Below are 23846 nucleotides of genomic sequence, written 5' to 3'. Positions count from 1 at the left end.
AAATAAGTTCGTCATAATAATGCTTTTATTTATTCACTATTCTAATAAAAAATATGCATTCCTTCGGCAACTCTCTATTTATTTATCTAGTAATGCTAAAACACTCTATTTGAAAGTCGATTAGAGAAAATAGTATGATTCATTGACAAGCGATGTAAATATTTGTGATCAGGTAAAATTGTGATGTAAGAGGAGGCTTAGCTTGGCGGCGCGCGGCAGGTCAGTTGTTGATAGGCCGGCCGGCTGTGTAGTGTTGTGTTTTGTCACAGAGCTGACAAATGGAGGTTGCGAGTCTTTTGACTAATATAGTTGCAAGTCGTTTGACTGTAAGCCAACGGGGTCGTTTGACCACGGTAAGAAAACCTCTTGTGACGTCCTGCCTTCGAGTTGGTCTTGAGAGTTTGAGGTCTCCATAATGTCTTCTCGATTGACGATGCGGCGTTGGGATAGTGTGCTACCCAATAGCCTATTCGATTGGGATGCGAATCTGTTTAGCGGCAGAGTTGCGTCCGGGGGAAGCCCCTATACTATTTCAGGTGACACTAGCTAGTTGTTGAAGATTATTAACCAATAGATCCGAATAATATTTGAATTAGATGGAAGATATGGAATGTGATATACTGAATAGAATATCAGTGATGTCAGTGGCTAGGGGGCGGAGTACCCCCGGGTGAGTCTTACTATTTAACTATCAATTTTATCCAGATCATTTGTTTTGTTATTTTCATGTACAATGAGAGAGTGCTTGCCAATGACCAACTAAATGGATATTTGAGGTGAATTTGCATTGTGAGACCCGGTTGAGTAAGCCCCAAAAATAGCGATTTTACACACTGAGGAAGATTTTTGGAGGAAAGAAGATAGACAACATATGGACTAGAAGAACAAATGAAGAATTAAAGCTACTATATGGGATGGTATTGGGTTCGATCCCCAGCCAGTACAGTTGCTTTATTTGTTTAAATAAAAATATTGATTTATCTAAATAGAGCGACAAGCGAGCCGCCACCTCAAGGAAGGCAATGGTAAACCACCTTGAGTATATTTGCTTTGTACAGCCTCCACCATACATCCGCCAGTATTAGCCTCAGTCAATAATTAAAGGATAATTATTATCATTGTTTAAATATCTTAAACAAAAAGTATGATTTTTCTGGTTGAAAAAGTATAAATTAAAGATCTCTTGCGACAACTCTGAACCCTGGGAATTGTAAAAGTCATATACAGGATCGCTGATAGAACGGTCGATTTTATCAGGCAAAATATACGAGGTACCGCAAAAAAGTTAAATATAAAAGTTATAGAGTATTAAATGTCTATTAGCGAGTACTAAACTTATGTATACAGGGTTGGTCATAAAGTGGTGGCACATCACCTGTATATTATTGCATATTTCAATTCTTCCTTCAATTCTTAGCAAAAATCGAAATACACATAATGTACCTAAAACCAATCGTTATTGACTATTGAAAATACCATTTAAATAATTCGATTTAATAATAATTTAATATTTTTTTTTATTTAATAATTTTTAATAATTTGATTTAATAATATTTAATAATAATTAATTTCGATCTGTTTGATCTCATTAACGTGCCAAAACTTTATGACCGACCTTGTATACTTAAATTTACTACTAGCTACTAGACATTTAAAAACCCTGTAACTGTGTACTAACCCTGTAAAAACGTATATATGTGTTCCTGGGGTCGAAATATACAACCCCGAAAAATATTTGCATTTATTTAAGACTCACCCTGTATATAATTTTTTGAAATTTATATTAAACTTTGGCGCGAGAATGATAGAGAATAGAAAAAGTAGCAGTACCATGCGTACAGTAATAAAATTAGCACATAGGCAGTATTGAAATTTTTTAATTATTTACTTATCTACGTAAGTATACATGATCTGGGGTAGTTATTGTATTATAATACTTAAAAAATCTGTAAATATTTTTTTGTCATACGCTCCCAAAAACAGCTATTTTACGGACTCATTTCAGTCCGTAAAATGTTTCTTTTTCGGCCTAGGCCGTAAAGGTCGTCATGGCAACCTTTATGGACTAAAATGTCTAAATTCGTTATTTGGTTGTTTTATTTTGTCATTCGAAATTTGTCACAAAATCACATAAAATTATACATATATTTATAATTAAATTATTAAATACTAACAATATCAAAAGCTAAGTTATTTGTTTAAAGTAAGTACCTAGGTACCTATTTAAAAGAGGCTTTTAAATTAAAATATTCTTAAATTACAGTCACAAACATTCAAACCATCGTCAATTTGGTCGAAATATTCCATGCTGAGAGCAGTGTTAAGTGTTAAAGAAGATATTTATATTGACAAATTTCCAAAACTTATTGCTTTTTTGAAGAGGAATTCGGTTGGTTACGAGCCTAAAAAGTCTAAGTTTTGTCCATAAAAGAGATCGGTGATTTTTTGGCCACGGCTAGTGATGAAACTTATTTACTTACTAAGGTAAGTTTGCGATAATGATTTTTAAAATATATAGATGGTTTCTTATTCCACTGTATTTGATTTTTAAATTATTAAATACTAACAATATCAAAAGCTAAGTTATTTGGAAAAATAAAAATGAAATGAACAATTTTGTGCATTTTGAAAACTTGCATCTGCAATCGAAACGACTCCTCCATTGGCAGGTAAATTTACTTTCTGATGAGGTGGAGTAAATGCGAACGATGATGTACTTGGTAATACATCCGTGGAAGTGGTCGCGATTTTCTTTTCCCCCATTAGCAGTTTGCAAACTTTCTTCTTTTTCTCAATAGATTCTTCTATGTAACCTTCGGCCACTGTGGACGACCTAAATAATTATTGTTGTTTAGAACAAGATCGGAAAATATTAAAATTTTTACCTCCAACCTCCTAGGCGTTTCAGCGATGTAAAATCCACATCTGCATCTGCAGCAAGAGTAGCAGAACTACGTCGGAAACAATGACCTGTATATTCGTTTGGGTTCGACAACTTTAAAAATGCTGCTACAATCGATGGCATCTTCCCAAATGAATGAATGCCGACTCGTTGCACGGTGCATTTTCCTTTACGATAAGAGATGAAGACATAATCATGTGGTACATTTTTTGGCCTAAGACAAGCATATTTTCTATACAACTCAACTGGATTGACAACGTTCCCTTCGTTCACCACCGGAAACACTCTTTTGATATTAGTTTTTGTATCCGCAAGGGTAACTAAAAGGCAGCTGTTGTCTTTTTCTATGATGTCTTGCACTCGTGAGAGTACAATTCTTCTCTTCTACATGCTCCACAAAGGCCAATGACAAGAGCTACCTAAAAATCAAATACAATGGAATAAGAAACCATCTATATATTTTAAAAATCATTATCGCAAACTTACCTTAGTAAGTAAATAAGTTTCATCACTAGCCGTGGCCAAAAATCACCGATCTCTTTTATGGACAAAACCTTAGACTTTTAGGCTCGTAACCAACCGAATTCCTCTTCAAAAAGCAATAAGTTTTGGAAATTTGTCAATATAAATATCTTCTTTAACACTTAACACTGCTCTCAGCATGGAATATTTCGACCAAATTGACGATGGTTTGAATGTTTGTGACTGTAATTTAAGAATATTTTAATTTAAAAGCCTCTTTTAAATAGGTACCTAGGTACTTACTTTTTCGTGGAAATAATTTAGCAATACATCTTCATTTACAACGAATACGCCATTTTTGTCTTTCCATTCATTAAAAACATCATATTCTTTCTGGTAAATGGCACGAGACTTCACAGGAAGTAAATCCAACACGATTTCTTTGGCCTTATTAGCAATATGTTCGGGATTTTGGAACATTTTAAAATTGTTGATGAATTTGTGTGATTTTGTGACAAATTTCGAATGACATGTCAAAATGCGATGAAATAAACAAACTCGTTACTAAGATATGAATTTATAAGCCAACTTTTTCAAACATTATAATTTCAAATATGGAAAATTTGCAAATATGCGTTCTAAAAAACTGTAAAAAGCGTATGACAAAAAATAGTGTATGTAACACGTACCTAAATTATGTTTTTTAGGACTCATCTACTATTTCGGACTCGGCTAACGCCTCGTCCGCAAACAGTAATGATTCGTCCTAAAAAACATCATTTTAGGTACTAGTTACATAAATAGCTATTATCTACAACCATTTAGTTATAACGTTTTTACATCACTATTTTTTTAGTATTTCAGTTACGTTATGAGATTCATAACACAAATAGTGGTGTTATGAATGTATAACACACAACTAGTTTTTATAATAATGAAAAACAACTACGAACATCTAAATATATTAATTTTTGATACAAATTCCTACTACTAATTATTATAAATATTAATAACACATTTTTTACACTTCTTCAAAACAATTCTTCAAACAAGAAATAAATTGGGCTGTTGATCGGTTTGGTTCGCACTCGGGCTGGCATACTTCCCCATCGATTCATGATCCCAAAATGTGCTGCGCAACAATTTTCTTGTTTTCTTTGTGCCTCGCAACATAGCATAAAACGTCCATAGACTTGATGCGCTGTATTTCCGTGCAAGATTTTCAAAATATGCTAAAATTATTTTTTCATTGCATTGACTTTTTACCTTTTTGTCATCCAATGTCAAAAACTGGTTGTATGTTTTTTCATATTTTGATCGCAACTTTTCCGGCAATAATGACTGCGGCAACTTCTACATCTGAAGGGAGACTTTCGGAATCGCTCATCATAATTTTTAAAATGATTTGTGTGCTCGTCTTTACTTGACAGGGCAAACTGACTTTTCAGAAAAAAACACACTCTCTATTACTTGATAAACAACGTTTGTAACTATAGTCTGAAGCAGGTAACCATTCCCCACAATTATAATTAAAAAAATATGACAAATGTCACAGTTAAAGGTGTTAAAGGTGGGCGACTAATAAACGAAAATTAAAACAGTATTTTATTATTTCTCGGTTTTAGATAAAACGTTGTACATGACACGTGCGTTTAAACATGATTACAACACTCTTGTGATTAGAACGACTGGGTCTACGACCTCGTCGTTTTAATCGTTCACGCTCGTTGTTGTAATGTAGCGTTTTTTATAAACATTACCACTGCGAACGGCAGCTTTTCATCGGAGAGCAGTCGTGGGTAAGGTATTTCACTAGAGAGAAAACTAATCAATAACAATAAACAAAAAAATATAGATATTGGGCGCCAGGCATGTACAGAGAAAGAAAACACAGTTGTATATTACTTAAAACTAATGACTATATTTATTCATGATGTTCTTTGTTGGTAAATGACATTGTAGAATTTTAATAATTATTATAGTGGTTAAATACTATTACAAGGCGTAATGTAATGAAACCTAAGATCTAAATCATATTGTAACTACTAAATCTACATAAATGTTCTTAATAATCTAACCACTAAATATAGTCTGTACGATATTATTTAAAATGTACGTTAAGTTAAGACTGAAAATGTTTTAGATGTTAAATGTAAAACTAGAACTCAAATCTACACTTAGCTGTCTGTCGGCGATCCTGTCGGCCAAAAGAACAAAATAGGCCAGAATGAGGACACCATGAATCAATACAACCGAAGCTACTGACTAGACTGAGAAATGGGAGCGAAGCAGCATGGGGCTTACACTGTATCCATACTGTAGCAATATGGGGACACTACCTGTATAAGCGTCAATATTATTAGAATTTCACGTTAAGTAAAATGATAATGTCTTTCAAAGGTCAAAAGATGTTCTTCTTCTGCGTCCTCCCCTCTTGAACTCTCTTGGACCAGTCCATTTTCTAACTGCACCTTACAGGGTTGCCGTAGTTAACCCAACATACCGCCCCCCCTTGAAAGCACTCCGTGTTTCAAAGATGTTAGTCTTCGTTGCTCGGGAAAACACTAATCTTTGTAACAGGACGTTTGAATGTTCCATTGACAGTTTTAATGGTTACTGCACGTGTCACACCATCTGACCCAGGATGCACATGTTGAATACGCCCAATCCGCCATTTGAGTGGTGGTAAGCCGTCTTCCTTTATGATGACAAGCAAACCTGGTTTCAATATTTGATTGTGTTGTTCTCTCCATTTGGTACGGACTTGAAGTTGAGAAACATATTCTTTCGACCATCTGGACCAAAAGTGTTGTACAACTTGTTGACGGTGTTGGTATTTGGATAGTCTAGATGGATGTGTACCCAGAACATTGGTTTGTGGTATAGTTGTAACAGGTTCTCCAATTAAAAAGTGTGCAGGAGTGAGGCAAGTAGGATCATCAGGATCATCAGACAGAGGACAGAGAGGTCTCGAATTTAAACAAGCTTCTATTTGACATAGAATAGTGTTAAAATCTTCAAAATTAAAAATAGAATTACCGACTACTCTTTTTATATGGTATTTAGCCGATTTTACAGCCGATTCCCATAGTCCACCAAAGTGTGGAGCTCTAGGTGGAATGAAATTCCACTGTATTCCTTGATTTGTTAAATTGTTTGTTAATTTGTCACCATTAATTTGGAAAAAAGATTTTAACTCGTTGTTTGCCCCAATAAAAGTTGTACCTTGATCCGAAAACATTTGTGTACATTTACCTCTTCTAGACATGAATCTATGAAGAGCAGCCAAAAAACATTCAGTTGTTAAATCACTAACTAGCTCCAAATGCACCGCCTTTGTAGCGAAACAAACAAACAGTGATATATATGCCTTTGTGGTGTTAAATTTACGGCCATTACGATCTTTAATTGTGAATGGACCTGCATAGTCAACTCCACAGAAGGAAAATGGGCGAGAAGCTGTTATACGCGATTTTGGTAAGTTACCCATGATGTATTGTACGGATTTGGCGTTAAATCGAAAACACTTCACACATTTGTGATATATTTTTCGAACTAAATTGCGTCCATTAAGTGGCCAATATCTCTGTCGTAAAGAAGCTAACATAGCCTGAGGACCAGCATGTAATAAATTAATATGCTCGTTTTCCGCAATTAAAGTTGTAAGTTTGTGTTTTGCGGGAAGGAGTATAGGATGTTTTCTTTCGAATGTATAATCAGAATTTAGTAAACGGCCTCCAACTCTTATAATTTCGTTGGATTCATCAAAAAATGGATTTAGTTTAAGTAATTTAGAACCTTTAGGTAATTTATTCATTTTACGTAAGGTATTATAATCTTCAGAAAATGATTCGATCTGAACTAGTTTAATTAGAATAAAAAGAGCACTTGATATCTCATCTAAACTTAAAGGACCGCTAAAATGTGTTATTTTAGTTTTGCGAATGTTGTTTTTAAATCGTAAGACATAAGCAAGTATACGACAAAGTTTTGTAAATTTTGAACAATTTTCTAAAAGCATTAATATGTTATTTTCCTTTAAATCGTTTTTAATTAAGTGTACTGCTGTTATATTACGTAACTCTGTTTCATCAATTTCCTTAGAAAAATTAAATTTGCAATGTGGCCAATTAATTTCTTCACTGACCAACCAAGAAGGTCCCGTAAACCAAATTTTAGTGTCAATAAATTTTAAAGGAGTTATACCTCTAGTTAGAAGGTCTGCAGGATTATCATGAGTATTAATATATCTCCACTCTTTTAAATTTGTAAGTAATTGAATCTGAGCCACCCTGTTAGCAACAAATATCTTTAGCAGATGTGGAGAAGTATTTAGCCAGGATAGTACAATAGTGGAGTCACACCAGTATACCTTAGATTGTATATCAAATTTCGTAGAATTCAAAATACTATTCATGAGCTCAGCAAGTAGAAGGGCTCCACAAAGTTCTAGTCTTGGAATAGTAGTAAGTGCTAATGGCGATACTCTGGATTTAGAACAAAGAAGATTAGAAGTAACATTTCCCAGAGCATCAGAAGAACGAATAAAAATACATGCTCCATAACCAGGTTGAGCAGCATCACAAAAACCATGCAATTGTATTTCGACTGCATTTGCACAAAGAACTAATCTAGGAATTTTAAGTTTATTTAATTGAATAAGTTGGGTTCTATATGTGGACCAACTTGTATGCAGATCCGCAGGTATAGATTCGTCCCAATCAATTTTAATCTTCCAAAGTTGCTGTAGAATGATTTTGGCAGTCATCGTGACTGGAGTCAAAAGTCCCATTGGATCAAAAATTTGAGCAATTGAAGAAAGTATCGTGCGTTTAGTAGTCTTATCGGGTATTTCGTGTTTAATATTAAATTGCAATGAATCAGATAGAGAATTCCAGAGTAAACCTAGCGTCTTAGTTTGGTTGTCATAATCAAGAGAAATAAATATGTCATCGGAATCTGCAGTGATAGATTTATCATTAGATAGCCATTTTCGTAGATTCATTCCATATTTATGAAGAGTTTTATAAAGATTATCTTTTAGTTCCTTTACATCTTGTGGGGTTTGTCCACCAGTGAGAAGATCGTCTACGTAAAAATCATGTAAAATAATATCACTAATGTTAGGATTGTCATTCGCTTCTAGATGTCCTATCTCCTGAAGAGAACGAGTAGCAAGAAATGCAGCAGAAGCTGTTCCATAAGTCACAGTATTAAGATTATATACGAGCAGATCCTGATTTCTATCAGGACGCCACAGAATTTTTTGTAGATGACGTTGGCTTTCGTGGAGATAAATCTGTCGATACATCTTCTCGATGTCTGCGCTTAAAACAATAGGATAAAATCTGAATCGTGTTAAAATATTAAATAAGCTGTCTTGAACGTTAGGTCCCACCATTAATAAGTCATTTAATGAATATCCAGAAGTTGATTTAGAAGAACCGTCAAAAACAACTCGTAGTTTTGTTGTAGTTGAATCCATTTTAAAAACACAGTGATGTGGTAGGAAAAATCCAGATATGTCAGTTTGATCATTGGCTAAAGTCATGTGATTTAAATTTTGATATTCAGTTATGAAATTTTGGTATTCTTTTTTCAAATTAGAATTTTTCTCAAACCTACGTTCCAAATTTAAAAATCGATTAATAGCAGTATTTTTCGAATCACCTAAAATGTCTTCAGATTGTTTGAAAGGTTGTTTAACAATAAAACGTCCGTCAGAATTTCGCTCAGTGTTTTTTGAATAATGTTGTTCACAGTAAGACTCTTCAGTCGATAAAAATTTATTTTTATGAAAATCTTCAATTTCCCAAAATTTGTGAAGTTGTTGTTCAATATTTTGATTAAAATGGCATGTTGTTTTATTGTGAAAATTATTAATTATAGGCCCTGAAATAATCCACCCAAGTTTTGTCTTATGCAAAATAGGAAGTCCAGTTCCCAGTTTTATTTGCCCAATGCTAAGTAGTTCCCAAAATAAGTCAGCGCCGATCAGTAAATCAATTGGTTTTGAAATGTTAAAGTTTGGGTCGGCTAATTGTATATGTTTTGGGATGTTTAACAAAGTGTGATCAAAAGATACTGAGGGTAAATTTCCCGTAATTTCAGGTACAACCAAGCAAGTCAATTTCGCTTCATAATTTATTGTAGCAGAACGTATTTTAACAATAACCTTATGTTTAAGTATTTCAGATATTTGATTAATCCCAGAAACAGAAAATGATGTTTTTTCCTTGGTTAAATGTAATATATCACATAGTCTCTCAGATATAAAATTGGATTGACTACCACTATCTAATAAAACTCGACAACTATGTAATTTTCCGTTAGAGTCATATATATTAACATTAGCTGTTGATAGCAAAGCAACATTTGTCGATAAATTATTAATTGTAAGCGTTGTTGAAGTTGAAGGTGAAACTAAAGGTGTGTTTGAGTTGGATGGTGTATCTATTCCTGTACTAACTTTATCATGAGTTCTAGGATTTTCATTGAAATGTAATAAAGTATGATGAATTTTACCACACTTTTTGCAACCAGACGATTTACAGTCTTTTGTTACATGATTAGAACCAAGACAATTTATACAGAATTTCTTTTTCTTTATATCACTAAATCTTTCAGTGGGAGAAAGACTTAGGAAAAAAGTACAGTTATAAATTGTATGATCACCTTTACACATCGAACATTTATTTTCTGTTGTTAAAAATGTTTTAAAATCGCGTTTAAGAGGTGGTTCATTTTTATAATTCTTCTGTGATTTTGATATGTAATTTGTTTCAATAGTTTCTAATATACGGCATTTTTCTTTTAAAAAATCTATAAGTTCGTTATAAGTTGGTAGTTCAGTGTTAAAAATTGTAGATTCCCAAGAACGTCTTGTAGCATTATCAAGTTTGGAAGTTATTATATGTATAATAAGTGCGTCCCAATGTTCTGTAGGAAGTTTCAAAACCTTTAAGGCGTTTATATGTTTCTGAACACCGTCTAGTAGCATTCTTAAACCTTGATGTGATTCTTTAGTGAGAGATGGTAAATTAAAAATTGATTTAATGTGATTATTAACAAGTAAAGGTTTATTTTCAAATCTGTCTTGCAGAATATTCCAAGCAATTTGATAATTATCGTCACAAGCTTCTAGAGATGAAATAGTTTCGTTTGCTATGCCTCTTAGAGAAAGACGTAGATAGTGAAATTTCTGTGTAGATGTTAGTGAATTATTATTATGAATGAGTGATCGAAAAGTGTCTCTGAAATAAAGCCATTGATCATGGGCACCATCGAATGTGGGTAAATTAATTTGTGGGAGTTTTATCGATGCAAAAGTCATATTATTATCAGTGCCTGTTTGTTGTACATTTTGAGAGTTCAACTCTGCATTTTGTTTTGTAATAATATTGTCTAAATATTTTTTGGCTTCAGATGTAATACGGTAAAACTGATTTTCAAAATTTTCACGTTGTTCTGAATGTGAATCGAAATTTTTGTCAAATTCAGGGTCTAAGTTTTCAATGCTCATTTGAACGTCATTAAAATCATCTAAAAATGTAGTAGCCTTAAGTAATCTGTTTTTTAATTGTTCTACTTCTTCAAAAGGAAGGTTTTCCAAAGACTTTTTTAAGTTAAAGTAATTTTCAAATCGTGTGAGAGCTGCTTTAATGACCCGTCTTTTGTTTTTAAGTTCATCAGTCATTTTAACGTATTTAAAATTTAAATAGTTATGTTAAAGATGTAATAAGTAAATGTTTGTTTAAATCCCTCAATTAAAATAATTAAAATAAGTACAAGAAACGTGTTAAGTGGCTTAAATCGGTTAATTACAGCATAGGTAAAGTAATTCAATATAAATCGATAAAAATCGAATAAAGTGAGCAAATAATGGCTTGTAAAGTAGGTAAAGTAAAGGAAAAAAAAAGGATGCACACTAACCTGTAGCGATAGCAAACTTCTTGTGGTAACAATTGTTGAATAAAAACCATTAAATTGCGTTGTCAATTGTAGTTGCTGTTTTTCCAAATTCTTCGCCAAATATCGGGTTCGAAGGACCAAAAAACTTATGTATAAGCGTCAATATTATTAGAATTTCACGTTAAGTAAAATGATAATGTCTTTCAAAGGTCAAAAGATGTTCTTCTTCTGCGTCCTCCCCTCTTGAACTCTCTTGGACCAGTCCATTTTCTAACTGCACCTTACAGGGTTGCCGTAGTTAACCCAACACTACCCGTACCTTGGAACACTACTAGGACCTTGGATAATGTCCGTAACCTGGACCATAACCTTGGACACAGTCCGTCAATAAGATAACGGTACAGGGGAACACTACCCGTACCTTGGATACTACTAGGACCTTGGATAATGCCCGTACCTTGTAAATAGTCCGTACCTTGGACCCTCGAATTACTTCCGAGGGCTCACTAAATAATAAAGAACATGTCCTTCCATGTGACATTCTGGAGGACAAAAGAAAAGGGACGCCAACGTGCCAGCAAAATACAAATACAAGTTAGGTTGGGACATCCAAAACTCTACCCTAAAAATATGCAATAATAATATCGAATCTAAAAGGATAATATCTCATCTTTACCTGTTGGTTTGAAATAGCAGCTGATTCAAATTATACAGCAAGATTTAAATAATCACCATTTCTAAAAGCCGGGATGGTTAGGTTCGGCTACAGAGCGCTAAAAGCAAAAGTCAGTCGACAGCACAGAGAGTTGACAGAAGCGATGTTGACAGCGCCTCCACAGAGCGACAACAGGGTTGTGGACTAGAGAACGTAAAAATTCGTCAAATAAATTATCCGGCCGGAACGATAGGGAATCCGGTGATGATACGCCAGACATCATATATTATACAGGCCCGGCAATGGATCTCTAGGCATAGGAATTACATGCATTGGAATGAAACGCCTATAAAAAGTCTATGCTTAAACAGAGATGGACAACAACTTCTCCGTTTCCACTTCCACTACGACTGTCTACTTAGACAAACTCCAATAAGATAACAAACTTTGGAAATTCCGCCACCTCCCATCCACTCATGATACCCATCTCCCTGCCCTTTATTTATCGCCATTATTTTATTTCCCTTCCCGCGCCTCCGCACCTCGCTATTCCGACTCCCGTCAGTTCATCACAGAGTTGCCAGGTCTACCGGTTTCGTCTGTAAGCTACCGATCTACCGATTTAAAGAAAAATCTAACGATATATTCAACTGCGTCTTTAGTTTTTACAATAGAAGCACTTTTAAAAGCTGACTTATTTGACTAAAAATTAAGCGACTGCCGCGTTGGAATCTGTATAATCTGACTTTATTATTGTTTCATTAAATTTTATTTAGTAATAACACACATACATGTCATCGTTCTGTCTAGTTGCAGAGTTACAGAGATATTCCTAAAAATCCTTATTACTCCTTATTAGGCGCGGTATTGGCGACATGCCCGAAGAAGTTGATATCTTTTGAAAAGATTTTATTTCATTCATCTACTAAAGTTGAACCCATATTTTCCCCCAAAAAATGCAAACAAAAAACAAAATTTAAGTTAAGAAACAACCTAAATTCGGACAAATATTTTAGTGATTTTCCAGTCAAAAAAATATATTAATATGAAAAAAGAGTTGAGAGTTGCTACAGCTTTCCCATTGAAATGAAATTAATTTTAGATATCACTGATCAAAATTTGTACAAAGGTAAAAAGTGACTGCTACACTAATTTGTGACTGCTATCCCTACTTGTTATAGTTTTGTATGTTTTTATTAATATATTAATATTATTTAATTCAATATTTTTTTTAATATTAAATAATATACCTAGCTATTTCTAATTCTTGTTATATTTATTATATTTGTATTTTATTTGAGTGATCTATTATTACGACACATAGGAATGCTAATTTTGGACTTAAATATTATATTTTATTTCGTTTCTGTACTTTTAATTTTTGTTGAAGATCTACCGAGAATTTTGTTATCGTATGGAATTATAATCTAACAAACCCGGCAACCCTGTTCGTCTACTCCTTATAAAGTTTTTTTCGGCCTAATTCCTTTGTCACAGCCGTGGCTTTGTGAAGCGCCGCCGCCGACCCACTGTGTCGGGGCGACTGCTAGGAAGATCGTACAGTATTGCCATTTCATAGAATTGCACTTGCTATTTTAGAAATGATATCAAAGTTTTACATGTTACTTTTCGTTTTAGAAAGAAGTTATGTGCCTAGAGAAAACATTCATAAAATTGTTTCGTACTTTATTTAATATTTCATTAAGTAGGCAAGATAATGGGATTAGAAGATTTAGGATTTTGACAAGCCAACATAATTTCGATTTAATTGAATGGCAACACTGTCCGTCCTGTTTCTATTTTTTCGATTCTGTTCTATTAGTAGGCGGTAGCCCCCACACAAGCGTCTTAAAGACCCGCCCGGCGCCCCCTCTCGCAGGGGCTCTCTCGTCGTATCACTTCTATGATCACTTCCCTTATACGATGGTAGGGAAAAGACACTTTATCCGTCTCTGTTGCACTGCAGTGTATTTTGCAGCCTTACCATCTTTTTTTATCGCATTGAAAACCTCCTATTGCTAATATTCCTTTGCCAGTAGTGTATATGACGTCATGGTGTGGCAAATGTAGCATTTTAATTCGATTTGGGCTCCCTTATTACCCCTCTCCCTTATTACCCCTGGGCTCCCTATTTTCAATGTTAAAAATAATTACGTTAAAATATACAGGGTCCAGCAATAGTGCATCGGGCATATGTAGCTCCTAGAATAAAAAAACTGCTGAATTGTTTGTTTTAGTTTAGTGCAAACCTAAATATGTACTAGGGTGTATGTATCTTCTTCTTACAGTGCCATACTCTATACAGAGCGTCGGCTATCTCTCACATGTACTTGTGATGTGCGTCATCAGTGTTTCACAACTACACGGGACCTACAGTTTATTACCCAATCCGAACGGCACTATTTGAGAGGCTGTACAAAGCAAATATACTCAAGGTGGTTTACCATTGCCTTCCTTGAGGTGGCGGCTCGCTTGTCACTCTATTTAGATAAATCAATATTTTTATTTAAACAAATAAAGCAACTGTACTGGCTGAGGATCGAACCCAGTACCATCCCATCTCTCGCACCACAGATCGACACACTACTGCTTGCACTTCGGCCGGCCACGGTGTACGTACCTATATATAATAGCCACTTCTCAATTGCTCTGCTACATCCTTTTTCCATCTGATTCTCGGTCTACCCCTCCTTCTCCACCTATTTCACGTTTCATTATCATACTAGGAATTCTTGCTTCCGCCATTCTTTCAATGTGTCCCAGCCATCTCGGTCTTTGTGCTCTTGCTACTCCCGTTAAACTCGGTGCCCGATATAGTTGCTTTAATTCTTCATTTGTTCTTCTAGTCCATATGTTGTCTATCTTCTTTCCTCCAAAAATCTTCGTCAGTGTTTTTCTTTCCCAAATCACTAGCCACGAACTTTCCGTTGCATTGAACGTCCACGTTTCACATGCGCACAGCACTATTGGTCATATCAATATAATAACAAAATGTACGTAAAATTTTGGTTAGGTTGGGTTAGATGAACAAAGTTTTATCACATTTAGGGAACATTAGCGAACGGTTACGTGTATCTGTGTTTTATTGCTTCATATCAGGCACAAGAAGGGCCTGGTAACGTCACCACGACGTCATCTAGAACATATTTCCCTTAAGGGAATAAAATACTCACTGGGATGAACTTTTTAGATCATATGCCGCTAAATCCTAGTGGTACAAATTAAGCAACCATACAGAATATAGATGCACTGTTTAGGCAACTGAAAATAACAAAACAAATAATTTAGCGTCTTTTTAGAAGTAAAGTGACGTTTTAATCATGTGTAATATAAGGAAATATTCTCTAGTTTGAGAAAAATTCACATCATCAATTATATTCTCTCAAGCTATACAAAATCACTTACCATAAGTCATCGATAGATTAGAGCACAGATACAAAGAATTTGATATGCTAATAATACTATAAGTTGGTTAAGTACACAAACCAAAAATATAAAAAAAATACTCAAAGAAAAGTTGTCCATTATATAACACTTTTACATTGTCTTTATCACATATGCAAGTAAACTACTTGTCTTAGGACTGAAAAGATAATCATAGCAATATTTCCCATTAAAACTTCTTTTACTACTTTTCTTAAAAGTTTTTGACGAGCGTGGCGAAACGACTCAAGAGATATAAAGTAAGTTATACACCTATAACTTTACAAAAAAATCACCAAAACTAGAAAAGTGTCGATTTTATATCTGCGCAGTGGATGTATCAAATAACAGTTCAAACTTAAGTTTGTTTTCGAAAGTTTGCTCTATCAAAGAAACACGTCTGTCTCAGCATTTCGAGGATGATGATAAATGTAAGAATAAAAGGGTACTTAAACCCTTTTATTCTTACATTTGGTATGGCATAATGTGTTTGTGAATATTTACAATAATACACAATAGTGGCGTTTAGTTTATCAGGTCATATAAGTTTCAGATTCTAGTTGAGTTACATTAAGTTGAGCTAGTTGATTTTTCCTTTATGTTAATTATTGACATTTTCAAGGCTTTTTAGGGTTCTGTACCCAAAGGGTAAAAACGGGAACCCTATTACTAAACTTCGCTGTCCGTCCGTCCGTCCGTCTGTCACAAAGCTCTATCTTATGAACCGTTATAGCTAGACAGTTGAAATTTTTACAGATAATGTATCTATGTTGCCGCTATAAGAACAAATACTAAAAACAGAATTAAATAAATGTTTATAGGTAAAAAGTACTTTCACTAATCATTATCTTTTAAGTAAGAATTTTACATAGAATCTTTCAAGTTCTCGGTGGCCACGTGGTTAAAGCGTTAGAACTTTACGCTACTATGACGTTGGAGCCCTAGTAAGGCAGGTTCGAATCCTAGTCAACGCGACTTTTTTTTAATCGTTTTTTTTTTAATTTTTACATATTTTTACATATTTATTTCTACTTTTTACATATTGTTACGTTTTTCGTCGGTTTCGTGTGGATAGAAAGTCACAATTTATTTAAACACAATTTATTTAACACTAATTAACAAACAATAACGATTAAAAAAACTTAAAGAACTATTTATAACTTATTTATAATTTATCTAACAGGAATTTATTTTGAATTAGCGCGGCGATTGTAACTGTACGCGTCGACCGGTTGTTTTTCTCTCTGTCCTCTTCAGGCTTCAGGCGCCGGCTTATATAGGAGAGAAACAGACAATCCAGATTTGCCTAGAGAATTCTTAGCTGGGTTTTTAGAACGTATGAGTCATAGCAGAGTGGCCGGCCTAAGGCCGAGTTCACACGGGTCCGCAACAATATTTATTATTGATTAATACAATTTTTTATAATGTGTTTCTTCATTTTTTTTTAAATTACTTATACGCGCATTCAAAATGTCAGCTAAATCGGAAAAAATTTTATAATAATATAGTGTCTAATGTTGTATAGATAATGAATGGTACGGAACCCTTCGTGCGCGAGTCCGACTCGCACTTGACCAATTTTTTGAAAGGTAATATCGATATTTTTACTTACCGAGATAAATGATTCAGTTTTGAAATCAATATTTTACTTTATAATGGTGTTAAGCAGAACGGAGTACTAGGTCTTTTGTTTAAGGATATTGCCTAGTATTTAAGATCTTGAATTGATTCTATTCAGTCTAGCTGAGCATTACACATTCCCATGATACATGGTAGGTACCAACCCAACCCTTCAAAATATTGTAATACGTTTTTATTTAAAAAAGTCACTGAGATCTCCTATAATAATTTTATATACAAAATTCTTAAGTACAGATGCCCGAGGCACTGTTGCCGGGCCCGTATAAAGATTAGGTTCGACTCTGAACCGTGATAACCCCTATTTGCGGCAACTTTTTCACAAGCACCCTTATAATATCATGCTCAAAATTCGTAAACAGGCGTGTTTTAGCTTACATCGTGTTTTGATTGCTTTGGTTTGGTTTGGTTTTTTGGTTCGTTTTTTTCTCGGTTGGTGTCCAAATTACAGTATTTATGGTTAACAGTTAAACGAGGTAAAAAAAACTTTTTAGATGAGTTCAACTATGGTAGCGAGAATAGTTTTATTCACCGATTTTGCTAGTGGGGCATAATTAGGCTATTTCGGCTATAACGAAATTTTTTAAAGGTACATAATTATAATTTTAGAAGATATTCATAAAATATTTTATCACTAGTTATTAAAAAAACTATACCATTAATATTGCAAATTATATTTTATCCTCTCATAGTATTATGTCTATTCAATTTCTGATTATGTAACAAGCACTTTGAGTATTTACTTACTTGTTCCGTCGAACTGCTTGAATCCATTTTTGCTGTTGATCAAATCGGTATGAGGAGCTATGAAGCTATAAAATGTGGTTTCGGGAGAGTTGAATATCCGGGAAAGTTGAGTTATTCAATGTTATTGCACCCAACAACGCCCTAGTTGCGCTTTTTTTTTACGCGTTAACAATTTATCGACAATTTTATTAACCTTTGAAATTGTCACAACCAGAACACGACGCCTAGTTTGAATTCTTTTTCACTTATTTTTACTACTCGAAACAGCGTTACAATCACACAAACCTCGTGTTTTATAGTCTCAAAAACTGCACTAGCAAAAAACTAAAATGTTTAAATATTATGACAAAACCAAGATTTCAATAATATTTTAATACCATCAAAAAATGACGGCGCCCGCGCCGGCGGCGTGAAATGCACCAAACCTATAGTCGGCGGAAAAATTGAATGCTAGCGCGTGGGCTAATTAATCCCAAAAAATTCCCAACAAGAAGGCAGAAAAATTCATGCTTTATTTAGAAATATGTAATAATTACTTTTGTTCCAATATGCTATAGTTGTTTTCATTAGTGTTTATTGGAATTCTCAACTAGACAATATTATATATAAAAAACGACGAAATGTCCTATTTCTAAGATTATTTACTTTTTTATAATGATTGAATATATATTTTTTAAAAGTACGTGTAATAAAACATCTAAGACTAAACTACGACAGCTCTCTTGGTATACGCCGGGTCGTAAATCGTAATAATAAAAAGTTACTTACTGGTCTTTTATATTACTTCTTGCTTCTTGGTATCTCTCTCTCCTCTCTAGTAGTTTTCGAAAGTTTCTAAGTTAACTGAGAAATCATGACAACAAAATACACATTAAATAATATGTTTATAAAACTGTTTGAATAATTTGAATTCTTCACTGCAAGAAAATTTACAAAATAAAATAATTATTTTTTGTAAACACTTCTGCGTTAAATCCAAACGGAAACTACTTGTCAGAAGTTATGTTTACATAGTTATACAAATTTACCTAACAAAGAAAAAAATGCTTATCGTTTCGGAAAGTTTATCTCTTTCCGTCGTCGGAAGCAAAAAAAATACAAAGAATAAAGAAAAAAACTATTTAAAATATTTAAATTCAACTATTCGAGAATACTTTATTTTTTTTTAAAACAGATACGTCTACAAGAAACCGTTGACGTTCTGCTAAAATTACATTATATCAAGTTAAACTTTAAAATTAACAATTACTACCTGATAACAATTACTTAATAAGGTAAAACCAAAAAGCCCCAAATTTTCTGTATGATTATTTTTAAATGTTACGTATGTTATGTTTATTTATGTTATGTTCTTTAAAATCAAAGAAGCGATTGCCATACATTACTAACATCTTCAGATGCATGAGCTATACATTTATTTTTATTAGATTGTATTAAACAAGCTTCTTTTCTTTTTCTTTTAGAGGCTAATTTGAATTCTTAAATTAACAAAACGAGTTGAAAATAATTTGATTATTCATTTTTTGTGAAGTACGCAATAAAATAAGTTATGCAGTATTGATTTTGTTTTATACAAAATTGTACAGAACAATGTTTTTTTTTTATGGAATGAATGTTTTCAAATAAGGCTATTAATTGGTCCATCATAAATGTAATACCTCATCACATTTGCTTTATAACCGCAAATATATTTTAATTAAATTTAACGAAAACAAGCAAATACGTTTTTGGAAAAAAGTTTAGTATAAATAAATGAATTAATGTTATTTAATAATAACTGAATTTCAGATATCTTTCGCTGGTTGGCAAAATAATGAGTCTGACAATTTAATTATAATATTCTTCTCACACTCTTCTCAGAATAACCATTCTGAAGCAAATCAATTTGTATTAAATCGATACCAGTAATTAAACTTTTAGTTACGTAATCGAAGGCGCAATTTTTAAATTCATTGTTGCCAACCATGGCCATATTCGACGCCGGGCTGACTAACTGGAATTTAAACTTCCCGCTGGGGATTCAAGTGTAGCTCTGCTGTAAAAAATGTTAAGTTGCCACATTTCTGTATTTACTTTCTGACATTGTCATTCATTTTGACCCCTTAGTTTTGTATTACTGTTGTATTATGTTGAGTTTTTAGTTTAAGTGAATTGTGTTGTTATAATTTAGTTTAAATCTTTTTAAAAGGAGGTGAGTTTTGTTGATGTAAATAATAACTCTTTATATAGTTATAACTAACTTATTTTTGTTTCCTAAAATATTCTGATTAAAAGAAAATATATAAAAGTAGGCAACGCTGTGCCGGTCAAGCTTAATCACATGACTAAAAGTTTATTTGGTGTGATCTATATTATTAGTTAATCCTTAAGGGAAGCTTGCATGGAAATTTTGAAAAAAAGATATTTAATGTTATTTCACCAAATAAATTATAATTATGTCATTTTTTCAATGTACCGGGTGTCCCACTAAGAATAGCTCTCGGCTGAATCTCGGAAAGTATTAGCCGTAGGGCTTACGGAAAAAATATTTATAGCTAAAGGAGCTATGAGAAATTGCTGGAAATTATTTTCAAGTTTGTAAAATAGCCGCTAGGTGGCGCAACTGCTATGGAAAATAAGAAAATAGATTTTTTACAGAATTTTGCCTAGATAATGGATACTATAAATAATAGCTTCATAATCTTCAGTAAATTTTGGATTTTTTTTTGTTGGAACCATTTTCCCCTATCTGCTAAAATAAAGTGGTGGGGAAAGGTTAGATCTATTTTTATTTAAATGTTAATAACTCCGGACTGGATGATCAGAATCCAAAAAACGAGGGCTCGTTTAAAAGAGCGTTTCTTACTCTATATTATACCATAAAAATAATAATAATAAGGTTTTGAACGTAGACGCTAGCGGGCGCTTTCTTACAATTTAACAAACATAGCGCGTTTTTTTCAAAAAAATTAAATACGATAGTATGTGTTATTTTAGCTAATAGTAAAGAGTAGTAAAAGCTTAAAAAGTCAGCGAAAACCGTATCTTGATATCTTCTTTCAAAGCGAAGATATTAGCAAAATAATAAGAAATACCAAAAAATAAGCCCTTAATTACCTTATTTTTACAATACAGTATCAGTAGCCCTTACTTGATTAGGCCCATTCTAACAAAAAAATAAGATAGAAACAGTTAGTTTATTTTAAAATCGACGACATACCAGACTACCATAATACCAGATGTATTAATATCTAAAAATTAAGATATTAATAATAGTGAACAAGAAACGATGATTCAGTGAAGTCATGGTAGGCTTTGGAAAAAAGTTGCTTTTCACGTAATAGTATAAACGTCAAATTGTTATTAGATCAACATTTTGATAGTCTTAGCAGCGTTTTTTATCCTTTGATTGCTTTTTCAAAATGCCAACAACTTCAACTACTTCAAATAATAAAGGCATTTTGAAAAAGCATTTAAAAGATAAAAAAATGCTGCTAAGACTATCAAAATGTTGATCTAATAACAATTTGACGTTTATACTATTAAGCGAAAAGCAACTTTTTTCCAAAGCCTACCATGACTTCACTGAATCATCGTTTCTTGTTCACTATTATTAATATCTTAATTTTTAGATATTAATACATCTGGTATTATGGTAGTCTGGTATGTCGTCGATTTTAAAATAAACTAACTGTTTCTATCTTATTTTTTTGTTAGAATGGGCCTAATCAAGAGGGCTACTGATACTGTATTGTAAAAATAAGGTAATTAAGGGCTTATTTTTTGGTATTTATTATAATTTTGCTAATATCTTCGGTTTGAAAGAAGATATCAAGATGCGGTTTTCGCTAATGTAAAACTTGGAAAATAAGTTGGTTATAATAATTGTGAGACCCGATTGAGTAAGCCCCAGAAATAAGCGATTTTACACTAACTTTTTAAACTTTTACTACTCTTTACTATCAGCTAAAATAACATATATTATTGCATTTATCTTTTTTGAAAAAACGCGCAATGTTTGTTAAATTGTAAGATAACGCCCCCTAGCGTCTACGTTCAAAAGCTTATTATTAGTTTTTATATCGTACAATATAGAGTAAGAAACGCTCTTTTAAACGAGCCCTCGCTTGTTGGATTCCGATCATCCAGTCCAGAGTTATTAATATTCAAATAAAAACAGATCTAACCTTCCCCCACCATTTTATTTTGGTAGATAAGGGAAAATGGATCTAACAAAAAATATTCAAAATTTACTGAAGATTATGAAGCTGTTACTTATAGTACACCTTATCTATCTAAACTTTGTATCTGACCATAATGAACAAAAAATTAGTTTTAACACATGTCAAGAAACCACATCTACACAGGAATATAAAAGATATTTTACAGAAGAAAATAAACAACAATGTTTAAGTAGTATACATGAATTTGACTGGAATACTCTATATAGAATAAATCAATTCAATGTAAATAAACAATGGGAATATTTTATAACGATATTTCAGAGTATATTTTTTCAGAACTTTCCCTTGAAAAAAAAGCAATAGTAAAAAACAAAAAAATATAAAACAACAAAACAGCGAAATAGACGAATGTAAACACAGGCTAGACACTTTATTAACTTTATATCGAAGCGATAAAAAATATGAGAGTGTTTATAAGAGTAACAAAAAAGAATATGATAATATTTTGAAAAAAATACGTATCAAAAATTATGAAACTAGACTAGTAAAATCTGATAATAAAATGAAATGTATGTGGACCATTTGTAAAGAAATAACAGGTAAAACAAAAAATAAAAGCGAAATACAAGTAGAAGGTGACGCTACAGATATAGCAAATAAATATAATAAGTTTCTAATTACAATAGTACCAGAATTACAAAAGTCTATAAAACAAGTTTCACACATATGCACTATTCGACCCAACAATATATGAATGTTTCTAACGCCAATCACACCTGAAGAAATCCTTGAACTTACATCGAATATAAAAAATAAACATACCTGTGGAATAGATGATATACCTACTAGTATTATGAAATTAACAATAGGTACACTGCAAGAAGTACTATATGCTTTATAATAAATAATTCATTCAAATATGGAATATTTCCAGAGAACTTAAAAATATCTCTAATAAAACCACTCTATAAAAATGGTAATCAAGAAGAATTGAATAGTTATCGCCCTATAAGTTTACTACCGGCCTTTTCTAAACTTTTTGAACTAGCTATGTGCAAAAGACTAATTAAGTTTATGAACAATTGCAATTTGTTTAATGAAAACCAACATGGATACTTAAAAGGAAAATCAACCAATACAGCCTTGTTTCAGTTTATGAAAACCGTTTCAGACTTACTGAACAAAGGAGAAACAGCCTTTGAACTATTTATGGACTTAACTAAAGCTTATGACTGCCTAAATAGAGATATACTACTTAGTAAATTAGAATTATATGGCATACGAGGTATGGCACTAGAGTGGATGCGTTCATATGTAAATCAAAGGAAACAAATAGTAAGCATAACAAAAAATAACAAAACAGCGAAATCAAATCAATTAGAAAGTAGTAGTGGAATTGCGCAAGGTAGTATTCTAGGTCCTATATTATTTAACATAAACAGGGTGGCCCATCAAAAACGTTCCGCAAGGCATAACGGCCAAGGTATATTTTTTTCAAAAAATTCAAAAACACGTCAATTTTGTTTGTGAGGGGGACAACTTTTGCCCCAAAAATGATTGCAAAATCTTCAACCCTCTAAGCGGGAGTGTCATCCCCCAACTTTTTTCAAATGGGAAGGGGGGTCAAGTGGTACCGCAATGAAAAGGGCTTTCTATTATCTATACTTTCCCGCTTCGCTTTTGAAAATCGGTCGAGTCATTGAGAAAAAATGATAAGGATAAATTATTTCGACCAATTTGAGGTTTTTTCTTATTATTTCTAGATGTTTACGCATTTTTTCACTTGCCGCAAGGTTGAACGATCAGGTGCGGTATTTGCTAGATAGCTGTTCCGTGACTTGTGCGTTGAAATTCTTCTCAATATCGTTAAACTTCTTAACAATTATGGTGTACTCACTTGCAGAAAAAGTAGAAATAATCGAACTTTATTTTAATAATAATGAAT

General features: G+C 32.9%; 1 protein-coding gene across 1 annotated transcript; it reads right to left on the bottom strand.

Annotated features, from left to right (window-relative positions):
* Positions 1-5903: 5903 nt before the first annotated feature.
* Positions 5904-11060, bottom strand: LOC115876152. The gene has a single exon (XM_030891838.1). The coding sequence runs from the start codon at positions 11058-11060 to the stop codon at positions 5904-5906; it is 5157 nt and encodes a 1718-aa protein (XP_030747698.1).
* Positions 11061-23846: the final 12786 nt, after the last annotated feature.

This window comes from Sitophilus oryzae, unplaced genomic scaffold (assembly GCF_002938485.1).
Source record: "Sitophilus oryzae breed Bouriz unplaced genomic scaffold, Soryzae_2.0 scaffold_1059_pilon_pilon, whole genome shotgun sequence".
Classification (NCBI taxonomy): Eukaryota; Metazoa; Arthropoda; class Insecta; order Coleoptera; family Curculionidae; genus Sitophilus; species Sitophilus oryzae.
This window is presented reverse-complemented; position numbering and strand designations above follow the sequence as displayed.

What these genes read in the sequence shown, in the direction of transcription:
- LOC115876152 (XM_030891838.1), bottom strand. Translation starts at nt 11,060, where the DNA reads ATGACTGATGAACTTAAAAACAAAAGACGGGTCATTAAAGCAGCTCTC.